We start from the raw sequence: 11,986 nt of genomic DNA on the forward strand, positions 1-11,986 counted from the left end.
GCCTGGCTCGAGTTTCTGCAGCCTTGTGAAAGAGCCTAAGCCTGGCTAGAATTCGAGACCAGTCTTAGTCACTTCCATACCAGAGTGACTCAACAGGACCTGTTTGGCCCTGCCTCTGCTCTGCTGTTGCTGATATAGAGCTTTGCCATTGGCCCTGTTAGCCACCCTTCCCTGCCCCCTATCTCACCTCACCAAAGCACCTCCTCCCTATGCTCCAAGTTTATATAAACAAGAGGTTGTTACATTAAAGTTGAGTTCCTGCCTTGAGAAGACTCCCAGCCCAGGCCCAGTGTGTTTCTTTGGGCCACTGACACTCACCATCCTGCTCAGCTCCAGAGAGATCTGAGCAGGACCAGGACCTCTCTCTTCTCTCCCCTGGACCTGCTGGCTGAAAAGAGCTGACAGCCACGGATTAGAAGAAAACCTAGGAAGGTTTATTACTTTTTATTACTTTCCTTTTATAACACAGTTCCTCAAATCTTGCTTCTATGATAACAAAAAAAAAAAGCAAGTCATTAGCAACTATCACCAAGGACTCTCCCTGCCACCTGACCAAGAACTTGTGAACTTACAATATATAGGATATGGATAGTCAAACGAGAACATTAAATTGGCTTTAAGATGCTTTGTCTTACTTTTTTGCTGCTCCAACAGAATTTAAACTGGGTTATTTTGAAGGATATTCGGTCCTGCCAGCCTAGTCATTGTTGTGGTTCATAAACTTTTAAAGTCAAGCAGGACTACTGATTGTTCCACTTTTATCTTGTATGTAAACGATAGCTCTCTAATTGGATTTACGGCTCAGTCAATTGGAGGAAATTCATGACTATTATAAAAGTAGCCAATATCCATGGCTACATAGTTCAGAGACCCAAGAGGAGACCCTTCTACTGTCATTTCCCTAAACCAATATAATTTCTGTTTTCTACTTATCCTTATACCGATAGACAAGTGTGGCTCCCCCCTCACCCCTCATTCAAAGGCTTTTATCTTTGTAACATCTGGAAACCATTACAGAAATCCAATACTGACAAAAACCCATGGAATAATGCACTGTTATGTACCCAGCCCCAGCTGATACATCTACATAACAGTTACACCTAAAGCTCAGAGAAAACCCACAGGAAAAAGGGTAGAAAGATTGTAAGAGCCAGAGGCTTAAGATGCCTGCTGCTAGATGGTGCCCTCTAGAGAAAACGGACCCATGAAACATTATGGTTGCCTGAACAAGCCAGGCACGATGACACCCACTGATGTGCCAGCAGGCGGGGAGGAAATTCTATGAGGTCTTACTCTAAACAAACTGCTACAGTGGAAGGTAGTCAATGTCTGCTGAGAAAGGAAGAATCAGGTTCCTACAAGGATGAGTTCCTGCATAGATTGTTTAGTTTCAAATCAGCCTTGGACACAAGTATGCATCAGCAACATAATATAGATTCAGTAGGTTGTATGAACAAGTATACACACACATACACACATATAATTGTATGTGGTGTGTGTGTTTATATGCGTAAGCACACATCTATATACATAGAACAAGAAGAGACTTGAAATTCAGGAGCACAAGACAAGTTGGGGTAGGTAGTAAGGACAAGGGTGTTCTAGATAGAGTGCTCTTGTAAGCAGTCCCCCCTTACACACATACACACACACACACACATACATACACACACACACACACACAGAGAGAGAGAGTTTTTCTTAATTAAAGATTTATTTTTTCCCCTAGCAAGAGAAGCTAGACACTTAGGAGTATCATTCTGAGATGTTGTAGGCTTTGGTGAGAACTTTGTGCTGCCTCAACTCATGGCAAACAGAAGAAAGGCATGTAAAAGAAGATAAATGTGACTGTGTCCTTGTTTATAACAACTCACTCTTCAGGTAGGTGTGGGATCACTCTGTAGTGATAGGCATTAACCTTTCATAACTAAATAATCTCCTCTCTGAAACTTTATGTCCTAATATCATTGCAGTGGCAATTGATTTCAGCAGATATTTAGAAGACTTATACCATGTCCAAGATATAACATTCAAGAATAGCTGCATATATACATATAAAGTGATTCAAATTAAACACGGACATTTTAGTCTTTATATATAATCTTCTTGGCAACTATACTATTTTTAACACAAAGCTAATTTTTACCCTCATATATACTTAAGAAATTTTAGTTTTTCTGATGTTTGATGATGTTTCTATCATTTGAACATAAATATCATTTTTACAAAAAGTCCAATAAAAGTATGCCTGTCTTTTAATCACTTAGTGCCTTGCCACTAAGTACATAATTTATATCTCCTCTCAGATAATGAAAACGCACCAGAGCCATTCCTATCCATTTGCAAGAAATGTCTAAACCCACCAAATGGTTGTATCTTTGAATTTCAACATGGAATATTAAGCAAAAGATAATGAGATGTTTCACAGATATTAGCCTGGATCTAATCTATGTATTTTATTAGCATAAATCCATTTGTTGTTACCTAATCAGTATTCTCTTATTCGTTTATTCCAAATAGCAAGATTTTTTTAGCCATGAATGTGAAGCAAAAGCAACAGAAATTCAGTGTGGCTCCTCATCCCACCTCCTCTCTCCCCACACACACCATTGACAGCCTTCATTCACCCAGTGGCTGTCAGTTGAGCTGACCTCAGCATTTTTATTTTTATTTCACACTTTTATTCCTTGTGTGTCTTTGTGAGTGCACCTAATGGCGGTCTGGACATTTTGCTTGCAGGAGTTCATCCACTCCTTCTACAGTGTGGGCCAAGACTGAGCTCACGTTGACAGGCTTGGCTGGAAGTGACTTTGCCTGCTGAGCCAAGTCACTGAAATCACCTTAATTTTCTTAATTACCTTTTGCTAGGGCAGCCATTTTCCTTTGGGTAAGAGTAACACCACATCATGAGACAACTGAAGCTTCCAGCCTTCTCTAAAGTTCCACTTAAACAAATAGACGTTAAAGAAAAAAAAACTGCTTGTAGCACAGCAACTTCTATTTCATGTTATATTTCATTATAAATTAAAGAAAAAAGAAAGAATCTCTATCAGATCAAGAACAGTCAAGAAGCTAGTATCTCTGGAGTTACAAACATTGAACCATCAATTATGTGACAAAAAAAAAGACGTTGAAAAAAGTGGATAATCAAGAAATGAAAGAGTAAATCTCAGTGATGAGAAAAATGAAGGAGAATATTGTTTAAAACAAACTTGAAACATTTATTTCAAAATAAAGCATGTTAACAGAAATGTGAAATAAAATCCGCCAAAGAGAATACATCGTTGACAAAGCCACAAACTAGCAGCCTTGCTAAGAACCAAAAAAATTAAAACTCAAAACTGGGTAGTATGGAGTCCCCAGTGTCAGCCTCACATAGGGATAGCCTATGTTTTGTTATTTATAACTTGTTTTGACAATAAATCTAAGTTTCCTGAAAGGAATTTTATGCATTAAAACAACAAAACATAAATTGTAAAAGAATGAGCACTCTAAAATAAGACTTAGACTGGAAATGAGTGATATGCACAGGTGAATCATGGGTTTTGAAAACAAATTTTGATCCCTATAATTTTATCTCTGAGCTTCCTATCAGCCAAATAAACATAGAAACAAAAATTAGTTTATTATATAGGCATCTCTTTGTATGGAAAAACTAAATAAATATTTCCAAGTGTTTATGTTTCAGATGTCATATTTAAAGAAATGAAAACTTCAGCTCAACACATCAAGTATCCATCTCTGCAAAGTTAAAATCATTAGCAAAAACAAATTTTAAAATAACTTCTTTATTTTAAAAACTTAACTCATATTTTTATATTATTACAGCTCAGGATACTGTCTAAATTAAGAAGTAACTCATCTCTTCAGAGTTTCAACTTCAAGTAGTCTTTCAAATGAGTAAGAGCATATATTGGGATTGCTATGTTACTATTAGCACCAAGGCGTTTCTCCATATGAATCTATACACTAAGTGTGTGTGTGTGTTTGTGTGTGTGTTTGTGTGTATGTGTGTTGCCAATGTATTGAATTTTTTATAGATTGTCACAAGCAAAAGGCACTTACAAAAGAGAATTTTAAACTTGTATTCAAATTCTTTTCTTATAATACATAACCGTATGCCAAAGGTTACTAGGACATAATCAGCTAACTTCTCACTGGAAGGCACTTGGTAGAGATATTGGGCAGATGCCTGATTCTCCTTGCACTCAGCTCTTCTTCATATTGGCTTGAAACAACCTTCATTGAAGCTCTGTTCTTTTTTTCCCCATAGAAAATACATATTTTAGTGCAATACATTGTACAATCAGTACTTTAGCTGCAATCACTAATAATTTTTAAATTGGAAATTGTTAGGTTCGATATTATCAACCATTCAATCTATCTGACACTTGATCCCGACATGGTTTATATTTTATTTCCAAAATATAAAGCAGAAACTTGTTTGTTTTAATTTGATTACTAAAGATGAATAAACAAGATAGAAGATAAATGCCAAGTCACAACAAAAGTCACAAATTAAAGCCCTTGGATATTGACTTCCTTCTTATGGAAATTTTCTGAAGTTAAATAAACACAGGTTCATTTAAATAAGAATGGTGACACTATTTCCTTCAGATAAATTGTAAACAAAAATTTTTAGGGCATTCTGAAGGAGAAGGCAGGGATGAAAAGACAAGGAAAAGAAAGCAGTTTGCTAAATATGATATTTGATATTAAAAGAAATATTAGCTCAACATGTAGCCCAGTCTTTATTGAAAATATATGAAAGTAGAATGTAGTCATGAATTCAAGAAGAGGAGACCTGTGACTTCTCTACTAGAGGACATGTCTTCATAATTATAGTCGAATCATGAAAAATATATCAGTTTGGGAGCTTTATAAGATGATTATTCTATCCCTACCCATAACTATCTTGAAAATGCTCATGACTAACTAAGATAGGCATTAATAAAAAGCACTAGGTCTAACTATTCACTTCCTTATTCAGGAAATTCCTTTTTCAGAAACTGTGAAGTTTCCATCATTTCCAGATAACATCTCTTGTTACTGGATATACATTTGTAATTTTACAAAAGGAAGTTAAAAGATTTGGGTGTGTTTTGGATGTGTGTGTGTGTGTGTGTGTGTGTGTATACCATTCAAGGACCATGGTATATGAAATTGACACTTGAAGGCATCTCAGCCACAGGGTACTTTAGGTAATAAAGCAGACTTTTCAGTTCCTCTTGAATTTTAACTATACTGTGCCCAGGAAGGAATCCAGACTTGTAACCCACTCTAATTTTTAGGAAAGTTATGATGAAGTATATAAAATAGGTTAAAATATGCAGCTCTGGTTAGTAACTAATGGATCAAGTGCAAGAATGAGTGTCTTACTATTAACCACAAGTAAATTAAGCAATATATAAAAAGACACACTGAAATCAATCTAAAGTTGAGATGAGATTTCAGAGTACATAAAAATAACTAAGAACCAATTGAAGACTATGTTTATATTGCTGAGAGGACATTATTTACTTTATTGAATTCAAATATAGTGATAGATTTTTTTAAGTTTTTCTTAACAAATCCTTCAATTATTTTAACCAAGTCGTACATGGTTGGTGACTATAAAGAACTTTAATATTTGGTAGGTGCGTGTCTTGAACACAGTCAGTCATGTGTATCTAGCTACCTATCTAACATATGGGTATGTGTACCTAATTCTGACTCTTAGAGGCATCATACAATCATAGTATTTTAAAGTTTGAAAAATATAGAGAACAAAGATCCTAAAATTTAGCAAAGTATCTGTGTTTTAAATAGACTTTTATATTCAGTATTAGAAACACTTCTACCTTATCTGTACCTGTCGTGGATTTAGAGAAACATAAGCCGTTTCAAATCAATTATTCACATGCTCATTAAAAGGAAAACACAATTTTCTATTTTTTCATGCAGAACAAACAGATAATTATAAGATACTTCCGTGTTAACTTTCAAAATAGAAAGAGAATTCTACTCTAATATTTTCAGTTTACTAATCTGTGAGTACTTTTAAAGGATAAAGGGGATAACATCTGAAATGTAAATAAATAAAATATCCAATTAAAAAACACTTCATTGCTTTATTTATCAATCACTTCATTTCATATTTATGAAAAATCTATATAATGATATTTGATACATTATAAATGAAATCTCTTTATATATGTGTGTGTGTGTGTATGTGTGTGTATTAGTACGTGTGTGTGTATACGTACTTATGTCTTTATACCTCTCTTTTATACTTTGAGGTTATTATCTCCTGTTTCCATTAAACAGACATAGCTTGAATATAAGACATTTGTATAATTGTATTTAAGTATCTGGATACTTGACCATATTATACATTAGACAGTGAAATGTCAAGTCTATATTATACAGGTATAACTATAGCAAAAAATTAAAAAATAAATTTTATTAAGTTGAAAAATAATTGTCACCTTTTTCCTTTCCATAACAGAATACAAAATATTCTTAATCAGTAATTGTACTTTATGTACTGCTGAGGCCATGTCCAGCTTTTAAACAGCTCTGCTAACAACAAGTGTGTAGAATCAGCAGGGAGACATGGGTTAAAAGAGTAAGGATAAACATTAAGCACCGGAGGCTTGGTGAAAATTTATTATCAGCTAACATTCCAGTCTGTAGTTCTAGGTAAATGGAATATTGGGAAGTTACAATAATAGGCAGCTTCCAGTTTTAGATCATTTTAGGAAATTAATTTGAAAATATATTATTATAGTAGATACCTATTTCAAAACTTTAAATGAGTGTATTTATTTATTGCATGATTAATGAGTTTAATATTCATATTGATGGCATACGAATACTTGAATGTCAACCTGGCTCTAACTTGAAAGCTATTGTTGAATATGGAAATAAATACATATCTACATTATTTTTAATTTGATGCTTTACAACCTGTTGATCAAAATGACAAGCACACACTCTAGAGTCTAGGAAGTAATGACTTATTTTGCCTTAGAGAGAAAGACATCATGCCATAGAAAGAGAATTTAAACCAAATAAAGACTTATCTCAACAATCCAACAGGGACACACAGCCCAGTTTATGTGAAAGACTGGTCAAACCTTGAGAAAGACACAAATTCCTGGCAAAATGTGAATTAAAAAAGAAAAGAAAAAAATAGAAATGGGTTTGTGTAGTACATATGAAAGGTATTTGACATGTTTCTAAAACAACTCACACATCATTTTGGTGAGTATCATCCAGTGAGTCAAACTGAAGAGACTTGAAAACAAAGTAAGCAAATTAGCACAGTAGTGGAATCAGCCAAATAAACTATAAAAATATTATATCATAGGGGTGCAGCTGTACCCTGGACAGCCAGCGCAGCCGTGTGGATGGAAGGCTGGTGTCTGTCATCCATATTTCACACTCGGTCCGTATGAGGTCAGTCAGGCTTTGGGGACAGGAGCAACCAGAGAAAGAGACACAGACATATCCTTGACCAAAGGACAGAAACTATCTTTCTAAACACTAGAGAATTTAGTTCAACATCATGTTCTATCTCTTTGAATAGAATTAAAATGTGTAAAAATGATGAGCTATTTCTTCTTTCTTCCCAAGCCTGAGACATATATACTAGAACACAGTAATCCAACTCAGGAAGGTTATGGAGACAGCCACAATGATTATCAACACACTAAGAAAGAATGCCCTTAAGAAAATTGTAGTATTCTAGGTTTACAAGACAACATGTGCCTAAGGAAGAACAGGGAGTTTGCCCTGAGGAAAATGCTCCTGACACAGTGAGTTGTTGAACAGGGTAATGGTTTGCTGAGGCTGCAGAAACCCCAATCCTTAAAATCTTTAAAGCAGGCAAGATTCAGACCCACTGCTTAGGCTGACTGTGGGCTATATTTTTCAGTCAGCTGGAACTGCCAAGTCCCTTTCTAGCCCTGTGAGTTTAATTGTAACTGTTAATGCAAACAGTGCTTTCCCAGTAACATTTCTGGCTCCATCTCATTTAGTTTGGGGTGTTACAACAACACACATTTTAAAGTATATGAAAATATGGGCGAAGAGTTTGTCGCTGGGAATCTTGGTAATGTACGTGAGTACATGTGCCTCCCGATTCCAGACTCCTCACGCGAGTCACGGGTGCTGTTTAACCAGTGGTAGATATAACAAATAGCAGTTGTCAATAGTTCACACTAACAAAGTATTCAGCTGTAATGAAAAGTATGAGGTAGAAAATACTCAGGCAAGTTAAGTTCTTCCTCTCTATGTCATGAAGAATAAAAATATTTTCAAAATCAGAATAGAAAAGTTGTTCATTGAGTTTGGATACTTGGCCACTTACTGTGGTCTAAAACTGATTATACATGTATATGTACTCAAACTATGTATGTATGCATGCATACACACATATGTACATTTTTCTTTAAACTCATTAGAACCCTTAAAACATTAGTTCATAGCACCTGTGAATTAATTGATATGGTAAAGCCTTTGACTTTGGATGACAGAATTCGAACAGTTTACTAAGTAAAACAAAGGCACTCAAAGATATTTTTCTGTAATACAGCAGACAACCCAATTTGGATTGCCACAAACAACTCACTCACTTTCTTCCAAACTAAAGAATCTGATTTTAGAATGCTTTGAAAAACCTTTTCATTTCAGCAAGACAAACAAACCCCTTGAGGAGTTTATTTTCTTATAAAGCAACTATAAAATTATTAAACTAATCTGAAAGTATGACTTCACAAAAGCACATTCTAGAGTGTCACTCAAACTTTCTATACTACCCAAATCCGCAGATTCCTACGTGGACTCTGCCGGAGGATCTACCTTCATCCCTGCAGTTAACTGTGTCCAGTAAACATTTGCATACATACCACTACAGATCAAGAAACACGTAAACACACACCCCTCACTATAATTGTCTGCAAAGTGTGTCTATCGACATAGTGCTTACTCCCCAGGAGTCTAACCTGCTCCGTCAGGCAGGACAGTATCTCCTAATGTCTCTTTTTGTTTTCATTTGTTTTGAACGTGTGAGGATGGGTGTGTGCGCCTGTGTGCACATTACCGGAGATGGAGATCCATTCTTGCAGAGGGGCCCTCTGAAGACTCCTTTAATGCCCCGGTAGTGCCCATTGCTGAGATGTCTCGAACTGATGACCAGGTAGCAAGCCATGTGGGTCCTGGCTGGAGGTGCAGTCTCAACTCCTCACTGAGCGACCAACAGGCAGGGAGCCGCAGGCTGGCTTCTCCGCAGCGACAGTGACTGCCACCTCCCAAGAAGAAGAGGCCAGCAGCAAGCTGGGGACAAAGTGCTCGCGCGCCCCTGCTCCTCTACCCGCGCGCGGCTCTCGCTGCCCACAGCGGCTACTCGGACTGAGGCGACGGCGGCAGCAGCCCAGAACACTTAGGGGACCTGGAGAACCAGTCCACATGCTGCTCTGACGAGGCGGCGCTCAAAGGCGGGCTGAAGATGTGCTTTTTAAAGGACAACTTCCTGGGTCCACCAGGGAATCTGAGTCCTCCGCCCCCTTTACCCCGCCCCCCTGCCTTCGCTCCGGGTGCAAGCGGAGTGGGGTGGGGACACTCAGGTGCAAAGAGGCATTTTCCAGCTGCCGAGTCCCCAGGCTGAGCTGCAGGCTGCGGAACCCGGGATGCAGCCGATGCAGCCTGTACAGGGAGAGTGGCGTTCCTCTGAGCGCCCAAGAGCTGCCCCCTCTGCAGTGTCCGGGAGAGGGCGAGCTCAAGGAGTTGGAGACGTGGTGACTACAGCGCGGCGCGGGGACAGTGAGCGCTCAGCTTGGAGCTGTGGGCTCTGTAGGGCCTGGGTTCACCGAGTGGCAAGGAGAGATGACAGCTGCCACACCGGCCTCACTGCTCCGCCTTCTGGAGCCACCAGCACCAATCTCTTGACCCTTCTGCCCTGCTTCTGAGCTAACTTTCTAAGGGGTTTAGGCGGCGGGCACCCAAGATGACAGGGAAGGACTATGGAGGAATCTCAAAAAGAGTGTTTCCTTTAGTCATTTTCTGCCTGCTCACCTCTAGGGCCCCCTACATCAAAGCGTCAATGGCCGAATAAACAGCTTCCCAGTCTCCAGTAAGGGTGAGAGGTTCAGCTGAAACAGAGACCATTAAATACACCGTGGTGGCCAGTTCGTGGCGGAGAAAGGAACTTTCATGTGGCAAACTTAAACGGAAGCTATAGACACCAACGCACAGGTTTATGTGCACATATATTATGCACACATCTAGCCAAAGGCTCACCTATGAACCTTTCTCTGCCAGTTAGGGCGCAGTTGTTTTGGTAGGTAGAGGTCTTTGTTTTCCCAATCGCTAATAACCATGCTTTTGGAGGTCTTTGGTTAAGTCACCAGGGAACGAGTTGGACTTAAAATAAAACATCTGTGCAAAAATAGGCCCTGAAAAACAGAGAACCTTTGGAGGAAGGGAGGGGGGACGGCAAATGCTTTCTCCTGTGGAATCTCTATCCAACTCCCAACTGCCTAGATCAGTGCAAGGAGGCGTGAGAGGCTCTCTTCTTGCAGTCTTTCTCACTCAGCTCTGGGTTTCTTGAAACACCACTGCCTCTGTAGCTCCTGGTTCTATCTAGGTTTTCTCCTAGTGGTCTGGCCTCTCTTACAGTGAATAAATGCCCGACTCACACTGACAATTAGGACCCCCTACACATGACAGAAACACATAAAAATAAAACAGTATTTAAATTTTTCCGATTAAGACACCTCACAAAATTAGGGAAGGAAAGTTCTATTTTAACTTTTGTAGCTTCCTAACTAAAGACCGAATTTGTTTATATCATCACATGGCTTACTACCATGATTATTATATTTTTAAAAACTTAAATGTATGTCTCATCGTTAAACATTTAGAGAAGTTAAGTATTTTTTGGAAGTTTTTGAGTATGCACTGCAAGCTTTATTAAGAGGTGGGGGAATTCTATTTCCTTTTAACCCTTGCTCTTTTATAAACAGAAATGGCAAACAGCCTTGGGGACCTAGGTGCAAGCATCATGGAATGAATTATAAAGATAAGCAAGGTCACCATTCATGAATATATTCTAAGGGTGCAATTTGTATTTATTAAACAAGTATACATGCTTCCTAATAATCTGTAAATATTTAAGAATAAAAAACATTTTCTAAAAGTACTAATGAGCTATGAAGCATAAAATCTAATACTCCATGATATTACATGATATTATATTTTACCCAAACTACTGTTGCTTTCCTGACAGTCTGGTTCACTAGGACATCATCTTCTGCACATTCTCTTTTCTCCAAGAGGAAACTAAGTATTTGCTTTTAAAAGTTTATTATAATTATTTAGCTAAATTTCTCAAAACTTGTTAACATTTTGAGGTTTATCATCTTTGCAAATAACTGGTACCAATTTGTCATGTTATTTTATGTCACTAATGGATTTTCTATTTTATTTCAAGTATTTTGCTACATTATCTTAAAATATTGAGTCAAAAATTGAGCCACATTTGTTATTTATATAATTCTAATAGTAGTTTTAAAACAAACAAACAAACAAACAAACAAACAAAGCATTTCCTTTTCTTGCCAGCTTTTAATTGCTAACTCTCAGTAGTACCATATTTAAAAACATAAATCAGTGTCATTCTGTATTTCAGACATAATCTACCAAATGTAAATAACAAAAATATGTATATATTCATTTCTTACAAACAAAAGTCTTCTCAGTTGTATTAATCTGTCTTCCCAAAAAGAGAGAGTCTAGTCATTAAAATTATCAAGGAAAATAAAATGAAAATAAATCATATGTCCATACAAAGTCAATGTTAATCATGAGCCAAATCTCATTACAATAAACACTAAAAAAGCAAATATGCACAAATTTACAAGGCCCCTGCATTTTGAACAATGTTTGATGAAAGAATTTTCATTCCATGGAAAGGGAGGTGAACAGCAAAAATCATGGATGTCAG

The 11,986-nt window shown here is 37.4% G+C and overlaps 1 protein-coding gene across 1 annotated transcript in view; it reads right to left on the minus strand.

Annotated features, from left to right (window-relative positions):
• Znf804b (zinc finger protein 804B) overlaps window positions 1-9,193 on the minus strand; it is a 532,472-nt gene extending 523,279 nt beyond the window's left edge. Inside the window, exon 1 of the mRNA XM_028776079.1 lies at window positions 9,086-9,193. Coding sequence (XP_028631912.1) covers window positions 9,086-9,193 — 108 coding nt within the window. The remainder of the gene's footprint in view (window positions 1-9,085) is intronic.
• Between the last annotated feature and the right edge of the window lie 2,793 nt (window positions 9,194-11,986).

The sequence above is a fragment of the Grammomys surdaster genome, unplaced genomic scaffold (genome assembly GCF_004785775.1).
Source record: "Grammomys surdaster isolate TR1022 unplaced genomic scaffold, NIH_TR_1.0 264, whole genome shotgun sequence".
NCBI lineage: Eukaryota > Metazoa > Chordata > Mammalia > Rodentia > Muridae > Grammomys > Grammomys surdaster.